The sequence below is a fragment of the Myotis yumanensis genome, unplaced genomic scaffold, assembly GCF_028538775.1.
Source record: "Myotis yumanensis isolate MYYU_CA2020_CCGP unplaced genomic scaffold, mMyoYum1.0.hap1 SCAF_2, whole genome shotgun sequence".
NCBI classification, from domain to species: domain Eukaryota; kingdom Metazoa; phylum Chordata; class Mammalia; order Chiroptera; family Vespertilionidae; genus Myotis; species Myotis yumanensis.
In genome coordinates this window covers 30590496-30613780 of record NW_027223753.1, presented here as the reverse complement: position 1 = coordinate 30613780, position 23285 = coordinate 30590496, and the positions used below count along the sequence as shown (strand labels likewise).

Here is a 23285-nt window from a genome sequence, read left to right as displayed (position 1 = left end):
TTTATTTGCTATTTTTTCATATCACTTCATATTATTATTATTTTTTTAAAAATATATTTTATTGATTTTTTACAGAGAGGAAGGGTGAGGGATAGAGAGTTAGAAACATTGATGAGAGAGAAACATTGATCGGCTGCCTCTTGCACACTCCCCACTGGGGATGTGCCTGCAACCAAGGTACATGCCCTTGACCGGAATCAAACCCGGGACCCTTCAGTCAGCAGGCCAACGCTCTATCCACTGAGCCAAACCGGTCAGGGCTATTATTATTTTTATTTTTTAATATATTTTATTGATTTTTTACAGAGAGGAAGGGAGAGGGATAGTTAGAAACATCAATGAGAGAGAAACATTGATCAGCTGCCTCCTGCACACCCCCTACTGGGGATGTGCCGGCAACCAAGGTACATGCCCTTGACTGGAATCGAACCTGGGACCCTTCAGTCCGCAGGCTGATGTTCTATCCACTGAGACAAACCGGTTAGGGCTATTATTATTATTTTAAACAATTTCTTAGTGATTTCTTCCTCAGTACTTCAGCTGTCCTTTTGTTCTTTTATTTTTCATGGATGCCATGTTCTTTGGAAGCTTGTTTAGACCAAGTTAATGGCCTTTTAGGCTTCCTCCACATCAATAGGAGTTCACTTTTTGACTAAAAAGAATTATATGTCACAGAGGGGGCATCAGGATTTGAGAGACGCTCAGGTGGGACATGGCCAAAAAAAGGCTGGGAACCACTGGTCTAAATACACTCCTGCCACCATGGCTGGGCTGCTGCTGGAGGTGCAATGCCATTGGGCAGGTGCAGGCCCAGCCTGGGGGGTGGGGGTGGGGTGGGGTTGGCTAAACTGGCCTCAGGCTGCAGAGCGGAGGGGGGCGGGCATTCTAGCAGCTCCTGTCCAGAGGACCTGCTATCCTTGCAGAAACCTGAGCTGCTCCCAGAGGGGGGCGGGGAGTGGGGGAGTGGAGCTCTGAAACATCAGCCTCCTGGTCTGACTTCTGGCAGGGCAGCCCCAACCAGCTGAGTCACCTCTAACATGACCCAGTCTCATTTGGGCATCTCTGACATGGGCAGTGATCAGGACTCTAGGGAGAGCTCCACTAACATCTGGCCCAGCTGGCAGGCTCCTGAGGGTTTGGGTCCTGCTCACCCATCTCCAGGCTCATCGCCAGTCCCACTACCTCACTCAGACATACCAGCACCCATTCCACTACGGACCAAGAGAACTGGACGCACAAGCTGACCCAGGCCACCGGTGCAGCCAGGCTTCTGAACCCGCCATGCCTAGACGCCCAGGGGCCAGAAAGCACAGCATTCATGCTTCCAAATAGCTAATACACAGCAATAAGATGCACGAAATGGAAGACAGTGGCATCCAGGAAGATGTAGGTAAAAGACCAGACGGTGGGGCTGGGGCTGGGGCTGGCAGGTGAAGGGAGGGCCCAGGAGTCAAGGATGGGGTCTCCTGGCAGCTGGGAGCTGAAGAGGAGAGAAGGGAAGGGACCTGGATATAGAAGGGAAGGGGTGTGGAAGGGAGCAGGGATGTGGAAGGGAGAGGCTACAGAAGGAAGCAAGGATGTGGAAGGGAGGAGCTGTGAAGGGAGCAGGGATGTGGAAGGGAGGGGCTATGAAGGGAGCAGGGATGTGGAAGGGAGGAGCTGTGAAGGGAGCAGGGATATGGAAGGGAGGAGGGTGCAAAATATCCTTCGAAGTTTTGCCCCAGGCCAATCTTTAGTGGAGGCAGGCTTCAGACCCAGAAGTTCCTGGGCAGGGCCTCCCCCTCATTTACATATGGGGAAATACAGGCCTAGAGGGGGGCAAGAGGGGCTTCCCAGGATCGCCCAGGGGGTAGTGGCCAAGTCAGCACTAAGGTTTATGACTCGTGCATTATTATACTGCCAGTTCAAAAATGATTTTATGCATCGAGTAGCAGAAAATGGTCTGGGTTTGAATCTCAGCTCCCCCTCTTCCTTGCTGTGTGATGTTGGATCATTCACTTTCTCTCTCTGTTCAGTTTCCTCATCTGTAAAGTGGGGGTAAGAATAATTAAAGCCACCACATGACGCTTACAACACATAGTAAGTTCCTAATAAATCTTAGCGATTATCTCAGGTACCCAGGACCTCAGCAGACAGCCAGCTCTGCGAGCACCTCCCAGCTGAGGTCAGAGGGAGTCAGGACAGGGTCCTCTGATCCCCAGCAGGGAAGCTCCTCAGACCCTCTCTAAGCAAGAGGAGGCTGGTGACCTGCCCTGGACAGCTGTTGCAGGGTGATGGAAGCCAAGGGTCCTGTGCCCAGGGCAGGGTTCGGCAGGCCCGCACATCTGGGCTCCTGCAGGGCTCTATGGCATGCTCCTATCCTGGGGGCCCACTCCTAGCGCCCCTCGGGGAACTACGGGTCACTGAATGAAGTGCGCTCACAGGCTTTGGCCACGCGGTGGCGCTGGTGCTCAACCTCCTCGCCACCAGGGGCGGAGCTGCGGCTCTGGCCCAGCCACCGGGAGGCAGTAGTTCCTAGGTGTGCTGATCGCCACTCAGTGTCTAACAGACATTCTCCTCCCAGAATCTTCCTCATCTTGGGAAGTAGCAACCCCATCCTTCCAGTGTCTTAGGTTACAAACCTCGGACTCACCCTTGGCTCCTTTTTCCCCAAATCCCCCACACCTCTCACCTCCAACGTGTTAGCAAAATCTGTTGACTCTACCTGCACAATGCACGCGGAATCAACCACCTCTCCCCACCTCCACCCAGCCCACCCTGTCCCAGCCTACGCGTGCTCAGCCGCGCCCCCTACCAGCCGTCCCCTGCACACAGCCAGTCACAGAGGACATCACTTCCTCACCTCACCCGATAGCCAAGTCTGACCCTTGACCTTCACTACCCCAGCTCTTTCTGACCTCAACACCCCCAACTCTGGTCCTCAGGGGCTCTGCACCTGCTGATCCCTTTGCAGGGAGAGCCCTTCCCAGAGGCCACATGGCTTCACACCAGCCTAACAGAGAGGCCCCCTCCCCACACTTCCCAGCCCCTCACTTAACAGTTTTTGCTTCATGCTCATTGCCCTGCCCAACACACATGTTCCTTGCCAGCTCCCCTCCTTCTTCAAGAATGCAAGCGTGTGAGGACAGGAACTATGCTCTATTCACTGCAGAACCTCCAGCACCTAGAAGAGGGCCCGGAACAGGGCTGGTGCTTGGATATTATTTCCGTTAGGAATGCATTGATTTTATCCTCAGATAAGGTGGGCACAGCCATCCTTTTGGCCTCACTGGGAAAATGAGGTTGGGAGAGAGGCAGGGCCCAGCCCAGGGTCCTGCGGTTGACCCCCAGTGTAGTGCCAGTCATAACCTCTTGATTCCCACCCAGGGAGGGCTCAGGTTCCCACCCAGCCCATCAGGCATTGGGCTGGTGTAGAGCCAACGTTTATTTGTGACCTTGGGCATGCCTTTTACCTGTCCGAGCTTCCCTTTCCTCAACTTAAAATGGGCCACACGAGTTTCCACCACTAGTCACGAGGACTCAGTGAGACATCTGTAAATGGCCTGATGTCCATTCTTGGTAAATAATGATAACCCCATTCCTCGTTTTGGGGGAACAGCCCTAAGTTCATTGCGTTCCATTCAATAAAGATATATTTCACTCAAAAGAAAATATGATCTAATGCATTTGTAAAACTGCAAACACATCCCCAAATCAGAAAAACAAAAGCAACAAAAGCAGAAACACACACACACACACACACACACACACACACACACACAGCCTGTCCACCTGCCGAAGCCCCTGTGGCCTCCTCCTTGGATGCTGAGGCTGGGCAAGGTCCCGCCCGACCCACTGCCTTAGATTCACCTTCTCCTCTGCCATGTCTCCTCAGAAACTGGTTCTGATACGATGGGACTACAACCCGATGTGGAGCTGGCATGTGGGATGGGAGGGGAGCGGCAGGTCTGGCTTTAGGCTCTCTTGAAGACTCCAGCTCTAAAAGGCCCAGGGGCCAGTCCCCTATCCACAGTGTGTAGGTGTGAGTGTGGGCATCAGCGTGTAGGAGAGCGTACCTTATAGTGGCAAGGTGAGGATTTGCTAGGATACTTTGCTGATATAATGGTGTATGTTTAGGACAGACCTGACATGCAGTGGGTGCTGTCAATGTTGACTGGGATTACTCATTGTATTAATTTACTCAACACACATTCACTGAGCACCCTTAAGTGCAAGACACAATATAACGCACAATAGTTATAGCTGCACAGCACGGACTCTCAGTGTATGGGAGGGAGGCAGTTATTCTGTGACTTTAACCTGTCTCCCAATAGTTGGGAAAATTGGAAGAGAAGGAGGGGAGGCAGAGGAGGGGGTCAGAAAAAAGGAGGACAGAAAGGAAGGGGATGGGGATGGTGAGGGGGACAGGAAGAGGAGCAGGCAGAGGAGGAGGAGGGGGAGATGGAGAGGAGGGAAAGGCAAGTTGGCAATTTGTTACCTTCTTCGGCTTCCAGCTCCTCCAGCACCCCCGTCTCTTGGCACTTTTTGCTGTGGGCCTTCGACTTCATGTGCTTAGTCAGATTCCCTGGAAAGGAATGAGAACAGACTGAGGCTTGGTGGAGGGCAGGGGCCAGGGCAGGCCCAGGGCACGCAGAGGCAGCCCCTGGCTGGCAGGCCATGGCTCACAGACCGGCTGTGACCCTGCCAGCTTCAGGGGCTGGGCAGGGGCCTGTACTCAAGCTGGAAGTGCAGCCATAGCCACCCTTCAAGGCAGCACACAGGAACTGGGGTGTGGGGTGGGCTGTGAGGGGGCACAGGGTATAATGAGAAAGTGAGATGCTGGTTAAGAAAAACAAACAAAAAAGAAATTAAAAGACATCTCGTGCCTAGACTTTTCCTGCTTTTGATTGGACTCTGGGCCCAGGAGCTGGTGACACTCACCAAGCAGGTTGTTGGCTTGGCCATCTCCCATGCTGGGTGGCAGCAAGGCTCCCACACACCAACACAGTGGTTTGGGTACGAGGATGCCCTTCCAGTTGAGGAGACTTCTAGGGCAGCCCACAGGGAGCCACGAGGCTGGGGCCCAAGCCCTGGCTTCCTTAGATAATGTCCTGGGCCTCAGTTTCCTCAGGTCACTGTGCGTGCAGTGGAGGAAAGGCTGGGCAAAGGCCCTGCCCACTCTATGCCCATGGAGTCCTCAGGGGTGGCTAACTCTGCCCCAAGTGGTCAGTTCAGCCCCACAACTGATGAGCAGGGGCAGCTGCTCTGTGAAATCAAGACAAAGGTAAGACACCTTCAACACCCCCGCTCCCCCCCCCCGGCCCGGCACCCCCCACGTGTGCTCAGCACTTCGCAGGCCCTAGAGCTCGGCGGCAGGAGTGCTCTGTGAAGGAGAGGCAGGGAACCGCCAGCCTGCCCAGCAGGCTGCAGGCCAGATGCTTCACAATGTTCCTTTGGGCCCAGAAGCCACCTCCAAAGGTGACATGCTCATCGCTGCTCTGTGGATTGCTACATTTCCATATGGTCCTTCATGCTATATACCATACATTCCCTGAGTTAGGTGCTCTGTCTCACTGATCTTAACAATTGGTAAGTCTGATGGATGAATGGAAGAAAGAAGAATGGATATTTAACAGATGCATAAGGGAGACTGGTGGATGGATGGATAGATAAGAGGAAATAGAGGAAAGGAAGGACCAGAAGACATGGACAGATGGATGGGACACTGGATGATGAGATAAGCAGATGGATAGATAGATGGGAGATAAAATATTAGATGAAAAATATAAATGAGAGAGTAGATAGAAAGTGGGTCAATAAACAGATGGGAGGATGGAGAACTGGATAGGAGGATAGACATGAATGAATGGGTGAATGGATGCATGCACATTTACACGCATGGGAGGCCAGACAGGCAGGAGGATAAAGAAATGTATGGAAGGATGGACTGGTGGGAGGACAAATGTGAGAAGGGGCGGGGACATATAGAATGAGAAAACCAGTGGGGAGATGTAGATAGGAAGGCAAATTATTATATGTGAGGATGGGAGAAATGGATAAATGGGAGGGTAGACGATGGATGGGTAGGCGAACCAAAGGGTGGTTCTTAATCACACTGAGAATTTTAAGGAGCCTTTAGGGTTTTGCTGGGAGGGTAATGGGAACCTCAAGCTGGGATTTCTTGAAGTGTGGAGGTCAAGGGCAACAGGGATGGAAGAGGAGCTGTGTCTTTTCTTTCCTCCCCTCAGTCGTAGTTCATGACTGCCTCTCTCACCTCCAATTTTCCTTTTATAACCGGGCAGAAACCTAGGTCCTTTACTGCTGACAAAATTGGGAGCAGAGTCATCGCTTCCAGAGAATCCTGGGGCCAAAGGGTTTCCAACGGCCCCTACCCAGCATCAGGGGCCCTGCCTCACTGTCGTGAGTGGGCAAACCCTGAATGGGACGTCAGGGGTGGTAAAGGCAGCTGGGGTCTTCCATGGGCCAGAGACACAAACTACTCCTGAGGTTCTGGGACCCCAGCCCCCCAGACCTCAGCCCCCCAGCCCCTGACTTCCCCAGACCACAGAGGACCGTGGACGTTGCCCGTTCTGGCTATGATGTCATTTGTTGTACATGTTCCGCCTGGAAGGTCTGGGTCACTTTTCAACCAAGTGAGATGCCGAGCACACAATGGTGCACAACAGCCACGTGTGGGAAATGCTCTTTCATCACAGAAGCAAAGTCTTGGAAGGAACCTCACAGACCATGTAATCCAACCCCCACCGGGCCCAGGTTCCTGCTTGTGCCCTCGCTCTGCATCTCAGTGCTGATGACGCCATTGACTGTCTCCACCGCTGGGATGCCACAGGAGGGCTCCTGCCAACCAGCACAGTGAACCAGCCGGCAAGGCCACCTGCCAGTTGGCGCAGAGCCCTGTCTAGACCCACGTCTCAGGACTCCAGCGCCTTGCCTCTCCACATGGTCCAATGGAGCCAGAGTGGTCTAGGAGCTTGGCAGCCTTGGGTTTGCGTTTGGGCTCTGCCACTTGCTGGCTGTGTGCTCCTGGGCAAGTTTATAACCTTCTGCGCCTCAGTTTCTGCAACTTTAAAGTAATACCCACCTCTCAGGCCGCTGGTCAGCTGCTGAGAGAGCAGGTAGAGTGGCAGCAGAGAGTGCCTGGCAGAGGGCAGACACCTACCACATGGGACCTTCTTCCTTCCCATCCCTTGTGCCATCCCAGCCCAAGACAATCACTCCTATTGAGCACCAGGGGACTCCACCGTCTGCTACTCTGGGCGTGGAGGAGAGAGATGCTGAGATGATGCTGGTGATGCAGATGGCTCTGCCCTTGTCTGGGCTCACAGGCTCTTAGGAGAAGGTACCACACAGCCCCAGGGGTTGCTTTTCCCCTCCCCTGCCCTGGAGCCTGCAGGGAGGAGGCAGGGCTTCCAGGCGACCATGCCTGGGTAGGCTGTGTGGGTGGTAGGAGCTAATCTGGATGGGCGGCCCCGAGTGCTACCAGTGCCTCCCTGACTGCCCCTCCTGGCCTTTATCCTCTGTGAGCTGCGGAGGTGCACCCAATGGCCACAGGCGTCTTTTTAAGCCTGGGCTTCATTCCTCTGTCCATGGGCAGAGCCGTGGATGCCATGCAGAGTCCTCAGCTTCTCCGAGTCATCCCAGCCACCCGCACCCCCACCCCTCCCCACCCTACTCCCATCCCCACCCCCACCAAAAGGCCCCACAGTCCTGGAATGAGGGAGGAAAGGCAGGTGGATGGAAAATGGTGGCGTCTGGACAAGAGGCAGAACCTCCACTGAGAGTGTGAGCCAATGGCCCATCTTTGGCTTTGACCACCATCCTCCCTCTGCCCCTGCAGCCCGTGGGCCATGAGGCCCGCCCACCCGTCATCTCTGTCCCCTGAGGCGATCGGTGCAAGCCACCCCCTTGGTCGCTGGGGGCCATCTGAGAAGCGGAAAGGGACCCCCAGGCCTCCACAGGGACATCCCGGGGGGCCCTCCCTCACCCCACCCACTGAGGCGCCCCTCAGCAGTGCCCAGGGGCCCGAGCTGCCGCCACAACATCTAACACAGAGACGGAGACACAGACAGGCAGACAGAGATAGACAAGAAGGCCCTGAGGACCACCAGGCCCAGCCTCAGCTCTCCCACAGCCTGGCTGGGCCAAAGCCCGAGCAGGAGGAGGAGGGAGAGATGGAGGCTGCCCGGTGGGGCTGCAGCTGGGAGAGGAGGGGTGGCTTCTGAGTGACAGCCCAGGAGGAACAGGAGCCTCCTTCCTGCCCTTCCCTCGCTCCCTCAGGTGCAGAGAGCCAAGGGTGAGTGTTCTCTGCTTCAACCCCCTCCCCACCAGCCCTCCCAGTGCTCTCAGAGCCCGAGATGCCTCTATTCCAGATCTGCTTGCTGCGTTGGCTCTGCAGGTGCTGCCTCTGTAAGCCTCTGTGAGCAGCGAGCAACTAGCACGGTCCCTGATCGCTGGTTAGCACAAAGCCCGCTGGGCAGGGCCTTCAGGGCAACTTGGGACACAGCCTGCACCCTGAGACCCACCCCCAGGGCATGGGAGGGGCGCCAGCCCCCTGCTCAGGTTATGGAAAGCCAGGGCTCTGTCCCTCCCGGCTCCCAGGGACCCTGGAAGCGCTGCAGATAGGCTCCATGGCTCCAGTGTGGGCGCTGCTCAGAAAGGGGGCTCCTGCCAGAGAGCCAGGCGTGTCTCAGCCCCGGGAAACACAGACCTGGCCTTTCCCTCCAGAGCAGGCCTTGGGAGGGGACCAGGGCTCCTGGGAGACTGCCCTGGCAGGCGCTTGGCAGAATGGATGTGTCAGGTTCACTGGCAGGGTAAGCTCCCCAAGGCGAAGGGCAGCTCCGCAGGGCCCCGGGCTGGGAGGTGCTCTTGAGCCTGGGCTCCTTGGGGCGGTGCCCTCGCACACACCCGGGAGCAGGGCCGCAGCTCTGACCCCTGCTGAGGCCACCTGATGGGTCACCTGATGTTGCCACTCCCACCAGAGAAGGGGGAGGTGCTCCCAAGGAGGAATGGGATGGGGTGATGCCCACGAGGTCCTGGCTCTGGTGACAGCTTTAGCTTTAACAGTCACTTCCGGTTTTTGGAACCCCCTTTCTTCACCTTCAAGGGGGGTGCTTGGATAAGAGATTTTTGACATTCAGAGTCAAAGACTGTTATTTAAATTGGCAGTCACTCCTTCCCATCTTTCTCCTCCATAAAGTCCCCAAGGGCTGCCTGAGGCCAGGGGAAGTGAGTGCAGGGCGCCCCGGGGACTCAGCCGCGGCCTTCCGGGGAACGGCCTGGCCAGGGCAGGCTCCAGGGCTGGATGCACAGGGGGCAGGGGCAGGGCGCCCGGCCTGGCTGCCCTGGGGGACCCCGTCCAGCCCCGTTTATAAGACGCCAACAGAGAAGAGGGTGAGGACAAGGAGGGGGGACCACCTCCATCCAAACCAAAACCCTGGAGGGAAAGTGAGCTCCACTGAGGATGATGGTGAGAGGACAGAGGAGGGGGGTCTGTTCAAGGGTTAGAGACCAGAGACGGGCACCTGCTGAGAGGAGGCCATGACCAGTGGTGGGATAAACTGCCCCTGACTAGCACAGAGACCCGAAGGGCTGCACGAGGAGGAGGAGGAGGAGGAGGAGGAGGAGGAGGAGGAGGAGGAGGAGGAGGAAGAGGAGGAGGAGGAGGAGGAGGAGGAGGAGGAGGAGGAGAGGGAGGCTGCAGAGCCCTCGGAGCTATGGCCCCACCTCTCGCTGGGAGCAGCTTTACCAACAGAAGGAAGGTCAATAACTGGAAAAGGGCGACCTGCTCTGGAGTCTCAGCCACTGAACACCGCATGGTCCTTGTGCCCAAACCCTGACCCCAGAACCTGCAAAGCACAAGAGGCTGAAGCCACCAGGGAGCCGAGGGCCCAGGCCTTTCCCCCAGTCCCCCTGCCTGCTCACCACTGGGGAGCAGTGAGCAAGCGCAGTGTCCCTGCCTGTCCCGCAGGAACAGCCAACAGGGTGAGCGAAGAGCCGGGTCAGGGACTCAGCCCCCCTCGTCTGCAACCAGGGCAGGCGGCTGCACCAGCCACCACCACCACCTGCCCTCACACCTGTGGGAGCCCGCCCTCAACAGCCAGCCCTTCTTCCTTTCACAGGTGCCTGCCAGGCCTGCGCTGCTCTGCTGTGGAGTGTGGCCGGGCCGGATGGCAGGGCTGCCAGTCTGGATGGGGGAGGCCGGGCCCTGTGCCGAGAGCTGCAGAGAAGCTGGGCAGAGCAGGGCCTTGGTCTGAGTGGTGAGGCGGGTGGAGGCCGAGGTGGACTCTGGCATGAGAAGTGACCGTGAGTGTATTCAGTGGCTCGGAGTGGAATGGATTTCCAAATGCAAGCGTGGCAGTGACAGGTGTGGATGCTGGAGTTTGTCAGGTGGGTGGACAAAGGGCTTAGGAGACATGCAGAGGAAGGGGTGGGTGATGAGAGCAAACCCAAACCAGGAGGGTGCAAGAGGGCCGCCAGGCGGTGGGGAGTGCCAGGTGCGGGGCGTGTGGGGTCCAAGAGGACAGGCTGGGGGGGCGGTCTGGAGCCAGCTGCTCTGCCATTGGGGAACCCAGGAAGTGGGGGTGCCCCAGGCCCAGGCAGAGAGGTCTGGGCCCCTGGGCTCTGTGCTGTGGCTCCCAGAGGGGAGCTGCCTGCAGCGGCAGGGCCAGCGGCCCAGCTGACTGTCTCTTACCTTTGGTTTTAAAAGCAAAGTGACAGTGCTTGCACACATAGGGCCGGACGTCAGTGTGGGTGCGGATGTGTTTCTTCAGCATGCTGGGCTTCTTGCAGCGAATTCCACACTCCTCACAAACATATTTCCCTCGGCCGCGGCCTCGCACATATACATACTCTTCGTTTGATTTGTACCTATGAGCAACAGGCGTCAGGGTAAAGGAAACAAAAGGAGGAGAAGAGGCAGGTCCCCACCTCAGAAGATGCTCGCGGTTCCTAGCTGCGTCCGGCCCGGTGCAGGCGCTGGGAGAGGGGGACACAGAGCCAGAGCAAACCATCTGGGTGATGGGGACAAGGCACCCTGGGGATCCAACATGGACCCCTGCACCTGCCCTGCCCCTCAGACTGGGGCGGCCCCTCCTCCCCTCCCAGAGCCAGCTGACCCTGGTGCCTCCTGCCGGGAGGTGAGGCCACAGGTCCGCAGAGGGACCTCTGTTCCAGAGCCAGCCGGGCACCAGCTTCTGCCCACAAACAACGGCCACTCTGGGCCACCAGCGATACAAAGAGTAAAAAATAAGGTGACAGCCACGGCTCTAGCAGCTACCATGTCCGATCGCTCAGTCTGTGCTGGGTACTTGACCCGAATTATACCACAATCACGAGGAAGAACCCCTAAGAGCAGAGGCTCCACAGCCAGAAAGAGATGGAACTGGGATCTGGACCTGCCGTCCACCTCCCCCGACGGCGGTGCTAAGTCTGCCAGGAAGCCCCCCAGACGCTCGGTGAGGGGAGGATGAGGGACGGCCATCATTTCTCTGTCCTCACAATGTGGAAACCGGGAGCCCCGCACCCTCTCCCCAGAGTCTGGCCTCCAGAGATCATATGGGTGGGAGTTGCTAACCGCCTTCAGGAGCCACCAGGAGCCAGCGCCCCTGCTGGGCCTCAGGGCCACCAGCGCCATTGGACCTGTATCAGAATGCTCTTATGTCCACTTGGAAGGAAACCCATGAGGCTCACTCATACCGTCCTCACCCAAATGCCTTCCTGTCTAACGCTACAGATGTGCAAGTCTCCAGAGCTTGCTGGTGGGAAGGCTGTGCTGGCGGAAGGGCTGGGGAGGGGACCCTGGTGTAATGCCAGAAGCGCTCTCTGACTCATGAGGCCTGGAGGTCCCAGGGTATGGCTGCCTGAGGGAGGCGTGGCCTCTCAGCCTGCTTGCTGAGCCTGCATCGAGGTCCAGCAAGAGGCCTGTGTCCCCCACTCGCCCCTACAATACACCCTTGTCCATGTGATGTGAAGCTCAAGCGTGGGGGGCAGGCACAGAGGGGCAGGAGGTGCTGGGAGACTGAGGAAGAGACAGCAGCTGGGACCCCGTCATGCTCCGCAGGGGCCATCAGCTGACCCTGGGGGACATCACAAGATGGGCTCCAAAGAGGGGACTCGGGGGGAGCTGGCAGGCAGGACACAGTGATCACCATCACACACATGCACATACACACCGCTTCCCCACACTCACACACGCACACTCACATACTCACACCGCCTCTCCATGCTCACATACTCACAAACACTACCTCCCCATGCTCACTCAGACACACACACTCACATACTCACATGCACTGCCTCCCCACGCTCACCTAGACACACACACGCTCACTTACACTGCCTCCCCACACTCACATACTCATACACACACCACCTCCCCATGCTCACCTAGACACACACACATTCACATACACACACTGCCTCCCCACTCACACTCAGACACACACACACTCACATACTCACATGCACCATCTCCCCACTCTCATCTAGACACACACATGCTCACATACACACACTACCTCCCCATTCTCACTCTTAGACCCACACTTGCTCACATATACTCATGTACCACACTCACTCACACTCACGCTGACATGCACTCATATATATTCACACTCACACCCACATACTCATGTACTCACATACTCACCTCACATACACTTACTCAATCCCCTCACTCACACAGTGACACACACACTCACATCCCACATATTGATACTCACAAACACACACACACTCACACATGTGCATTCACACATGGACGGCTATCTATGGGTACAGGTGGATCCTGTTTTTTGGCATCCGATGCCTCTCAAGTTGTCTAAACCAGCGGTCACCAACCTTTCAGACCTCATGGACCACCAGTGGTCCACAGACTACCAGTTGGTGACCGCTATCTAAAACACCCTTTCTCCCCCTGCAGTCCCTGACTGGCCAGTTCAGGTGCCCAGTCCTCAGGCTGGAGGTAGCTCTTTCCCTGATTTAGGGCAAAGCACTACCTCAAGTTCGAGTGGAGGAACTGAAGGCTGTGGAGGAGGGTGGGGGAGAAATGACTCTTTGTTCTTATAAAGAGCACCCTACGTGCAGCACTTCACCCTCACGTAGCAGGCTTCCTGGACCCAGCCCGCTACCACAGCGGTCTGAGAGGGGCGCCCTTCCCTGCTGAAGAAGAAAGAAGGGAGACTTGGTCTCCTCTTTGCACTGGAGGTTCCGCCACCTGGACACCTCCCTTTGGTCCTGCTCGGCGGGTCCATGACACTCCTCCCCTCTGACATTCACCCACCATGGCGTCCTCAGCGTCCCCCTTTCCTTCACTCCAGTGCCGTAGTGGGCGCCATGAGGTCCCTCCCACACTGGCCACAGCCACCCTGACTTCTGCCATATCTGGGCTTTGCTTTAGACTCAAGCCCAACTCAGAAGCAGGCCACCGGGTGCAGCTGTCATTTCTTCCTCCAGAGCAGGCTTATATCACACAGTCCTCCCAGGTGGAGACGCACACACAGAGAAAGGATTTGGAGATAACCTGGCCAAGCCCCAACTCGGGGAGGGAGGAAGGGGAGAAACCTCCACACCATGGACAGTGGGCTGGGCCAAGGTCAGAAATACAAAACTAAGATGCTGACCTTGGTCTCTAGGGTGAGTAACAGGTACTGAAAAGACCATAAGAGAAAGAGAGAGAGAGAGAGAGAGAGAGAGAGAGAGAGAGAGAGAGATATTGATTTAGTATAGACAATATACCGAGTGCTGTGGGTGGCCAGGGAGGCCCAGCAGGGGTCTGAACTGGCCTTCGCAGAATAAATTCTTTCATGCAGGTCTCTGTGGAGGAGTTGGGTCTGACTGTGAGACTCCTGTTTTGGGAGACCCCTCTGGCCAAGCATGGGGGGTGGTGTGGGCCCGAGGCCTGGGACCAGAGAAGTGTTACAACTGTGTGGAGCCAAGCGGGCAGAGGCCGGGTCAGAGGAAAGAGGACACAGATTCAAGAGGTTGGGGCAGGAGGAGAAAGCGGGTAAGGAGCCTTCTCCCCGCTTCCCACCACCCACCACCCACCACCCACCACCGAGGCAAGCCCTGTCCACTTTACAGGCTCACATTCTGCCATTTCCTCGCTGTTCCTGCTGTGATTCTTCACTGAAGGAGAACGGCAGGGCTCAGAGGTCTGACGCCCAGCACAGCTCCAAAAACAGGAGGTGCCTTTTACTCTAAAGAAAATAGTTCGACAAGTGGAGATGCTGTGGGGTGAACGACCAAGTACAAGGCCTAAGAACCCCCAGTCAGGCCCCAAGCCGGGGCTGCGTGAAGCCAGCTCAGGTGAAAAGAGTGCAGCCAAGGCCCTGCTTTGGACCAGACAGCGAGATTTGGGAGGGACGGGGCCTCTTGTGTTCAGAGAAGTGAAATTGCCGAGGAGGAGCGGTCTCCTTAAATGTGCACAGTACCTGGAGCTGCTCCAGCCTTCAGCAGGCCCTGACCTGCAGGGTTCTCCAACAATAACTCTCAAATTGGGCTCAGGATGCAGAGGCGGGAGGCCCCTCCACGACCCCACCCCCTCACTGAGCTGTTTTTTCAGAGTAGGCGTTGATGTAAACCGAACTTTGTAAAAGAGAGTTCTGTGAATTTAAAAACAATTGGAAAATTACTGCTAAAGAACAGTCGCGCTTGGAAGCTTCTACAACCTCTGACTTCCAGAGTGGGAGGGGCCTCGTGCATCCTCTGATGTGGTCATTTTTAGGCAGAGCCTGGATCTGGGGTCGCAGAGGGTCCCAGGGAGCTCCTGCCACTTTGAGACAGCCCTCTGACAATTAAGCTAAAGTTGTCAACCTGTGTTCCCCCCGGAGTCTGGGCTCTGGTACGTGCAACTCTTCCACATGACCTCTCCGAAGGAAGCCACGCTACTCGACTCCCTTCCTCCAGGCCTAACATTTCCGTGTCCTCGAACAATTCCACCAGGACGGTTCCCGAGTCCTCCCCAGCCTGATGCACACCCCTCCAGGTTGTCTTCCTTAAGACAAATGGCCCACAGTGGCCGCCAGAGGCTCTCAGGTGGGGCTGGAGCAGGACTATGGCCTCCTCTCTCCAGCCTCACTTCCTTGTTCCCCAGACAGGACTCAGACCCGGGATGGGAAAGGGACCAGATCCTGGAGAATGAACACGTGTCTTCTTCACTAAAAACCACCAGAAAGAAAGCCGGCCGGGTCAGAGGTGTGCTCTCTCCTCATGGAAATAGAAACAGCTGTCGTTTGCGGAGGGCTTTTGCTGTGGCAGGTACTTTTCCCAGGAATTATGTTGTGGAAGCCTTGGCACAATCCTCTATGACAAGTAGCAGGAGTTGAGGCTGAAGGTCAGGCTGAGGCTGACTTAGGAAAGCGAGCCTCAGATGCCGGCACAAAAGCCTAGCCTGTGTCCTGCCGGCAGTGGGGGGAGGGGAAGGTGCCCAGTTAGAGCTGGGCTAGGGGAGCGCCCTCAGGGGCTGTGTGCACAGCAGCCAGAGGGGATGCTGCCCAGGGCTGTCGACCATCACAGCCGATGAAATGTGTGTCTACACCAGGTGCCTGATCCATGCCTGTGGGCCAATGGCTAAGAGCTGCTTAGCTTCTAGTCCAGTGATGGCGAACCTTTTGAGCTCGGCGTGTCAGCATTTTGAAAAACCCTAACTTAACTCTGGTGCCGTGTCACATATAGAAATTTTTTGATATTTGCAACCATAGTAAAACAAAGACTTATATTTTTGATATTTATTTTATATATTTAAATGCCATTTAACAAAGAAAAATGAACCAAAAAAATAAGTTCGAGTGTCACCTCTGACACGCATGTCATAGGTTCGCCATCACTGTTCTAGTCTGTACCTGGGCACAGCTGACCCTCCATAAGATACGGATGCTGTTACTACAGATGGGGGCTGGAGGGTGCACAGCAGGGTGGGGAGGGGGGGCTGCCTGATGGAACAGGGACTGAGCTCAGAGGCAGGCCGGCAGGAGCATGCGCCTGGGTTCCCACCCCACCATAGCCTCCTCATGAGGACTCACAGTCAGGAAACCGCAGCTTCACGTGGTGGCTACATTATTCTAACACATTAAAAACATGACAATGAAATAAGGAACATCTGTCCGGGTGCCGCTGAAATCACCCCGATGATTTGCGTCCCAGCCTGTGGGAGGCTGTCACCCAGAGAGCTGCAGACACAGAGAACCTGTGAAGCAGGCTGGGAGGGTAGCAGCCAAGCACTTGGGAGTCCAGGGAGGGAGGGAGACGGCGAGGAATTCCTGGAAGGGTGACTCAGCATTGGAAGCACGGTGTGTGCCTGCACATGATGACTTTTCAAGAGGAGAGAGCCTGTCCCCTGGCCCCCAGTTAACGGGTGTGTTGAGAGCGTGCCCAGGTCCCGGGAGCCTGCTGAACCCTACTGCCTCCTCACTCGGGGCCTCCTGTGGAGACCCAGCGCTGAAGCCCCATCCAAACATCTGTCTCATCGTCACACTAGAGAGAAAGATGAGGAAGGAGGCTGGGCTTCTCCTGCCAGAGCCCATGTGGGCAGGAGGCCCAAGTAAGAGAGGAGAGGGCGCCCCCTTTGGTGAGGCCTGAGCGAGCATGCGGTCCTGTTCTGCTGGACCCCAGACAGAGCCCCACTACCTTCACAACAGCCCCTGCCCCGACCTTAACCTTTGGGTCCTTCAGGAGGATGGGGCAGATGAAAGGCATTAGCCGCTGAACGGAGGAAGGAAGAGAGCCTGGGCCAGTATGGGGACATCCATGGTCACTGCTCCGCTCTTTCAGCACCAGACCCCCAAAACACCCTGTGGGAGTCGGAGAAGAGAAGGGCCTCCATGCCACTGCTGCCCCTGCCAGCCCCAGTGGGAGCTTCTGGGCCTCTGCTCAACCTGTGGCCCAGACCTATTCAAGCCCCACCTCCCTCAGCTCCGCGGGCCCTCCCTCCCCACCGCTGGCCAGGAGGAGGAGGCACGCCCCCAGCCCTCCTCCTTGGAAGGGTTTTACCACTCATGGTGGTGGTGAAAACCCAGAGTCCACAGAGCGCCACCACCAGCAGGTTACAAACCTCAAGAAATCATGGTTCTTAGTCTGGCCCCCAGCTTGCAAGCTAAGCAGTCGCAGAAACTTCCGAGAGACGGATCTGAGGCAGCCCAGCTGCTGGATTTGCTGACTCCCTGAGAGTCTGTGGGAACTGGCCTCCGTCTCTTTGCTAGGGGGTGACCCCTTCCTTCTGAGCCAGCCTGCACTCAACCTGGCCCCCACTGGGCAACCACCCTTTCCTCCCTGGCTCAGGCTGAACAGCACAGCCGGTGGACAAAGCCTCCTTGGCCCTCCTGCCACCTGCCTCCACTCCTAGCCACCTTCCCTGGGGAGATGCCCTGCCTGCTCTGGCTCCAGCTCCCAGAAGTCCTGCTCAGTCCCTGGCTGGCCGCCTTCTGGCCCCAGTCTGCCAGCCGTACTCACCAGCAGGTCATAAGGCCTCGTTCACAGCCTGGCTTCTCCCCGGCCGCCTGAGGCTCATTTTGGCTCCTGTGTTAGGTGCTGTCTGCTGCCACCATGTTCCTGGGAGCTCGCCTGCCTGGCACACCAGCCCTGCTGCCCTGCTCCAGCCTAATCTGTCTTCTGCTGGCTGCTCTTCCCGGGACACACCTCCCCCAACTCTCCTGCCAGCTGGGCCATCCTTTGGTCTGCAAGCCACCCCTGGTGACAGATGACACCAGGCCACTGCACAGATCCAAAATCCTGCTTCGAGTTCAGGCCCCGCTCCTTCCTTGGTCTGATGCCTTTAGTTCCATCTCGTGGCCCTGACAGCATCTGTGCCTGTTAAACTCCTTCCTTGGTTCCTGGTTTCCCTGGTCTCCTTTCTTCCGAGCCAAACTGGCTCTCTCTCTGTTTTTTAGTTTTTATTTTGCAATGATCACAGACACAGCAAAATTGAACATATAGGGAAAAACTATTTTTTCCGGAACTGTTTAAGAGCAAGTTGCCAATGCCATGTCCCATCACCCCTGAACTCCTCAATGTGTTTCTTCCAGCCAAGGCCACGCCAAGCGCCCTGTCAGGTCAGGCTCGACTCCTACTGCCTGGTCCACCCACCGTGTGTGTGAGACGGCCCTCTTCAACCTGTGGCGCCCAACCAGTTCACCCTGTGTTATCTCTTGAGCCAAAGGACTCCCCTGGGGCTGACCACACTCACACGCCCCCCCCCCCCCCCCCCGCCGCCCCCCACACACACAGTCCTTCCTCCCTTCCTCCCGTTGGCATGTTTGGCGTAGGTGTCAAGAGGCGGCTTCTGTCGTTAACGTGCTGTGCTAATGCCTCTCTGGACCAGTTTCCACATTAGCAAAGTGAGGCATTTGGATCAAATGATTTTTAGCGACTCTTTTATAATAACAGCCACAGTAGACTTTTATTGAGTGATTATCATGTGCCAAGCATTGTAAATTTTTTACATGTAGCATCTTAGTTTGTCCTCATGAAAACCCTTTGAGATGTAATTACTGTTATTGTCTCCATCTTACAGATGAAGAAACTGAGGCACAAAGCAGTTACATAATCTACTTAAGACCAGCCGGCCACGCTGGCAGACCCAGGATTCCCACACAGAGGGTCTGGCTCCAGAGCCAGCGCCCTTCCACAGAGTGCTCGCTGAGGGAGGTGCCCGAAGTGTTCCCTGTCCTTGCAGAGGCGAGCATACAAGTAAATCTGGATAATTCATGGCAGAATAAGAGGTCACCTTACTGTGTGCCAGGCACTGTGCCAGGTACATTACACACGGACATGGTTTTAATTCTCAGCAACTTGGAAACACAGGTACTATCACTCTCATTGTCCAGATCAGAAGACTGAGCCACAGAGACGTTAAGTGACGTTCTAGTCAGTAGCAGAGCCGGGATTTGAACCCAGGTCTGGCCCTCCTGCTAACCTGCGCGAGGTGCTCCCTGTGGAGGGCAGGGACTGAGCAATGCCACTCACTCCCTCTGACTGGCGGTGGGGTGGGATGGATGTGCCAAGCTCTGGGCAAGTGTTTCAATGTGCCTGATACTATTGAACATTCACCACAGTCCCGAGAGGCACTGAAGAAAGGCACCCAGGGGCCCCAAAGAGCACGACTGAGGGCGCCGAGCCTGGCAAGCGCAGGGCAGCAGGATGCGGTTGCTGGAAGGTGACCTGGAGCTGGGCCTTCACCCTTGGGCAGCAGGAGCTGCTGATGCTTGGGGGGAACAGCCCATGGCTCTGGGACCCCTCCTCCAGTCCATGGGGAGAGAGCAATTTGCTCCTTATTCTAAACTGTGAGGCCATTTTAGAATAAATTGCGCTTCTCACCCCCTCACCCGTGTGTTCAGACAAGTCAGTATCCAACACCCATCCCTGAACTCCAAAAGGAAACCCTCTCCGATTCTCCCCCGAGAGGTCTCTTCTCGGCTGGGCACCCTCTTCTCGTCAAAGGCCCCTGCCCAAGGTGGGCCCCCGCCCGTGAGCTTGGGCTGGTTCTCTGGTCTTTAGGAAAGGCCAGCTTCTCCTCAGGGAGGGAGGGGCTTGCAGCAGGCCCTCTGGCCACCTCGCCCAGGCCTTCCTGGTCTCTGAGCAGCATCTCCAGTACTGAGTGCAGAGCTGACACAGGAGTGGGATAGATCCCGCACGTCCCATCAGAGAGGGTTCACCCAAACCCCATGGCAGATGAGAAACCGAGGTTCAGGAAGAGCCCCAGATCTCAGGCGTAGTAATGGCAGAGTCAGGCCTCCAACCCAGGCCCGACTCCAAGGTCAAGTCCCTCCCAACCTCCTCCAAGCGAACGATGAAATGCTTCTTGCCCATGTCTCCAGCTCCGTGCTCACACCCTGGTGCCTCCCTGGAGGAGGCCCCACTTCCAACAACGCCCAAAGATGGCAAAGGTACGTTTGCTGTGATTTACGGCTAATAAATTCCAGTGGGCTCATGCTCAGCCGCAGTTGGACCCTCCATCTGCCCAACAACCCATGCGCCATTTTTCTTCTTTGCTTTTGTTTCTCCTGTCCACGATCACCCAGTTACAGAATTGGAACTAACGTCCACCTCCCTCCCTTCTGAACTGCTGTCCACACGGCCATCAAAGACACCCCCCGGCTTACAGCCTCCACCTGAGCCTGCAATCGCACGGGAATGAGAATGGATCAAGGACAAGGGATCAATGCCTTTAAAACTGACGGAAAGTCATTCCCAACCGGAATTCTATACTTCAATCCACTGTGACAGTGAAGACATTCCTGGCATTGTCAGTCACGTGAAATGCCAGAAAACTAACCTCTCCTGGACCCTTCTCCAAAAAGACCACACCGATGGGGGTGGGGGGTGGGGAGTGGGGGGTGTCTCTGTGAAAATGAGGAATAAGCTGAGGAAGAGAAAGACATCCTTTCCAGAAAAAGGAGACCCAACATACGAGGCAAGAGCATCTCCTGGGTGAGGTGAAGGGAGACCCTGAGGGCAGCTGTGTGCCAGGCTGAGGGAGCGGCCTGTGAAGCCTAGAGCCGCTGATGGCTCAGGGAGGGGCTGTGGGTCAGCAAGATGGAATTCACAAAGTAGCCGATGCTTCTGAATGTCTGAGGGAGGTGCTGGTGAGGTGAGAACGTGGGGCCCAAATCAGTAAAAGATGCATAGAAAACGAAGTGAGGTTAAGAAGACTAGCTTCACTGAAGTGTTCTGACTTCACTTAGATTGGGGATGTCCTTTGAGTACTCGGAGAACGATGCTAGGCCAGTACAGAGAGTCCAAATTAGACTAGTGACATCTGATATTTGTATTTGAGGGATAATCTTTACAAAGAACTAAGTTTTCCAAGAACACACACACAACTAGTATCCAGAGTGAAGATAGAAAAGTTGTGCGGGAGAGAAAAAGTGACCGGAGTTCATGATGTGGCTCAGCTGTGACTTGTACGGGGCACCACTCCAATGAGAGGGCGAGAAGACGGGATGGGGGATGTGGAGGGCGGAATGGCTCTCCTGTGGTTCATCAATGCCTAAAGCTGAAAAGCTAAGACCTGGGGCACATCACTGAGAGATGGGGAGGTAGCGCAGTGAGCCCAGGAGAGATGAAAGGGGTGGTTTCTGATGTGGGAGGAGGAAATCCAGGGAAGAGAAAGGGCGCTGCTGTTTTCCATAACAAAGGTTATGGAAAGATTTGTATCCTCAAACTCTGCACATGTGTAATTTTTATAAAAATAAAAACAGAGAGAGAGAGAGAGAGAGAGAGAGAGAGAGAGACTGTTTCCTAAGAGGCTACTTCTCATACAGGAGAGACAGGGAGAAGCCAGCTTCCTCCTGGGTGCCGGCCTGACTCCAGGGCAGGATGGAAGGCGGGACTCAGGCACACACTGTCCAGGCCCAGAGGACACCCTGGCTGCCGCTGTGCTCCGCCCTCTGGGGCCACCACGTGTGGGGTGGGGACTCCACTTCCTGCACTCCCTCCTCTCAGTGTTGAGCCCCTGCTGCCTGAGACCCCCTACAGGAAGGGGAGGCAGTGCCTGGTGAAGAAATGGATCCTCCTTTAAATTTTAATGGGATGCATTTAGGTCTTCCCTGACAGTCCACAGGCTCCCGGGACTCTGGTCCCAGCTACTCAGACACTCAGTCTGCCCCACGATCAATGTGTCTTCTTTCTTTCCCATTTCGCTTTTCACGTTGTCTTTTTATTTTTTTCTGTCAGTGACTTGGGTTTCTTAGTGATACAACCAGCTTCCTCTAATGTCCGGAGTGGGTGTTCCCTGGGAAGTCCTTTGAGCACCCAGGAGAAAGATGCTGGGTCAGCAGAGTGTCAACCTAACTAGACTCTTTGACATCGGATATTTTTATTTCGGGGATCATCTTTACAAAGGAATAACTTCCCCAAGAACAGAAATTTCCTGCTTTTGTTTGCTAAATAGCCATTCACAGATCTATTGTTGCTGAAGGCCTAGAGCCATAGGTGGCTTGGACAGGAGAAAAGACATCCGGATTAGGGCTGAGTACCCTCCCCACCTTCCACCTGCAAACCATTAATTCTGCTTGCATCATAAGCAGCATTTTTCTTTCATCCTGTTCCTATAGGAGAACTGCCCTTCTCCTCACTGGTTTGGCCCCACCCCCTCCCACCTGCTCTGTGACTCTGCTCCACCCTCTGTCCCTTCTGTCTCTCCAGCAGTGTTAGTATCTGCCCTGCTATGAACCACTGCCAGCAGCGTGTGCACACACAAGAGGAGCTCTCGGTTTAAACACTCACCTGCTTGACCTCACACTCCTTCCAGCTCCACCCCTCAGCCCCCATCTTCCCTGCTTCCCTCCACAGCCAGCCTCTTAGGACAGAGGCTGGCTGGGTGGCCCACTTGGCTGGAGCATTGCCCTGTATACCAAAAGGTTGCAGATTCCATTCCCTACCAGAGCACATACCTAGGTTTTGGTATCCTAGCTAATAAAAGAGTAATATGCAAATTAACCATCACTCCGTCACAAAGATGGTGGCACCCATAGCCATAAGATGGTGGCGCCCAGTCCCCTCAGCCCTGCCACTGGAGTGTTTGGGCCTGTCGGCCCGGCCAGGGGTTGTGGGGACCAAGTGGAGAGGCAGGATCCGCCCACTCCAGTAGAGGATCAAGCCTCACTGCTCTGCTGCCTCTGGAGTGTCTGCGGCCAGCAGGGCCTGCTTGGCTGTCGCCGCGGTGACCACGAGTAGGCAAGTGTGTCCGCAGACAGCACCCAGCAGGGCCTGCTTGCCCATCATCATGGTGTGGAGCAGGCAGGCCCCGCAGAGAGCAGAGAACCATGGGGAGCGGGCCCAAGCCATCAGTAGGACATCCCTTGAGGGCTCCCAGATTGGAGAGGGTGCAGGTCGGGCTCAGGGGACCTCTCCCTGTCCACGAATTTCATGCACCGGGCCTCTAGTATATATATAAAACTCCTTCAAGTGTAACAATACACAATTAAAACTCTTCAAATAATTTCTTTAACAAATGTCCCAAGAGCCCGATGAATCACATGGTTCTTCAGCAAAGCTCTGGGGAGAAGTCCAGTGGAGACATGAGTTGGAGCCTAGAGATGGTATATAGAGTTCCCCTGGAAGTGAAATTAGACCAAGAAGAAGGTGCTGAGCCCTGGGGACCCTAATGTTTAGAGATGAGGAGATGAGGCAGAATCCCCCAAGACATGAGAAAGTGCCACCAGCAAAGGAAGAGGTCAAGAAAGATGCCACCCTGGAAACCAAGTGGACAGAGGGCAGCGAGGAGGGGGCAGGGGTCAACTGTGTCCTGTGCTGCCGACAGGTCAAGGTGAGCAGATGTGAGCAGTGACCTG

General features: G+C 55.7%; 1 protein-coding gene across 4 annotated transcripts in view; it reads right to left on the bottom strand.

Annotated features, from left to right (window-relative positions):
• Positions 1-23285, bottom strand: part of HIVEP3 (HIVEP zinc finger 3) — a 400522-nt gene that overhangs the window by 5793 nt on the left and 371444 nt on the right. For all 4 annotated transcript variants that reach the window (XM_070404990.1, XM_070404994.1, XM_070404992.1 and 1 more), the window contains 2 exons: positions 10691-10866; positions 4478-4564 (listed from right to left, as the gene is read on the bottom strand). In XM_070404990.1, the coding sequence (XP_070261091.1) occupies positions 4478-4564; positions 10691-10866 (263 nt within the window). The remainder of the gene's footprint in view (positions 1-4477; positions 4565-10690; positions 10867-23285) is intronic.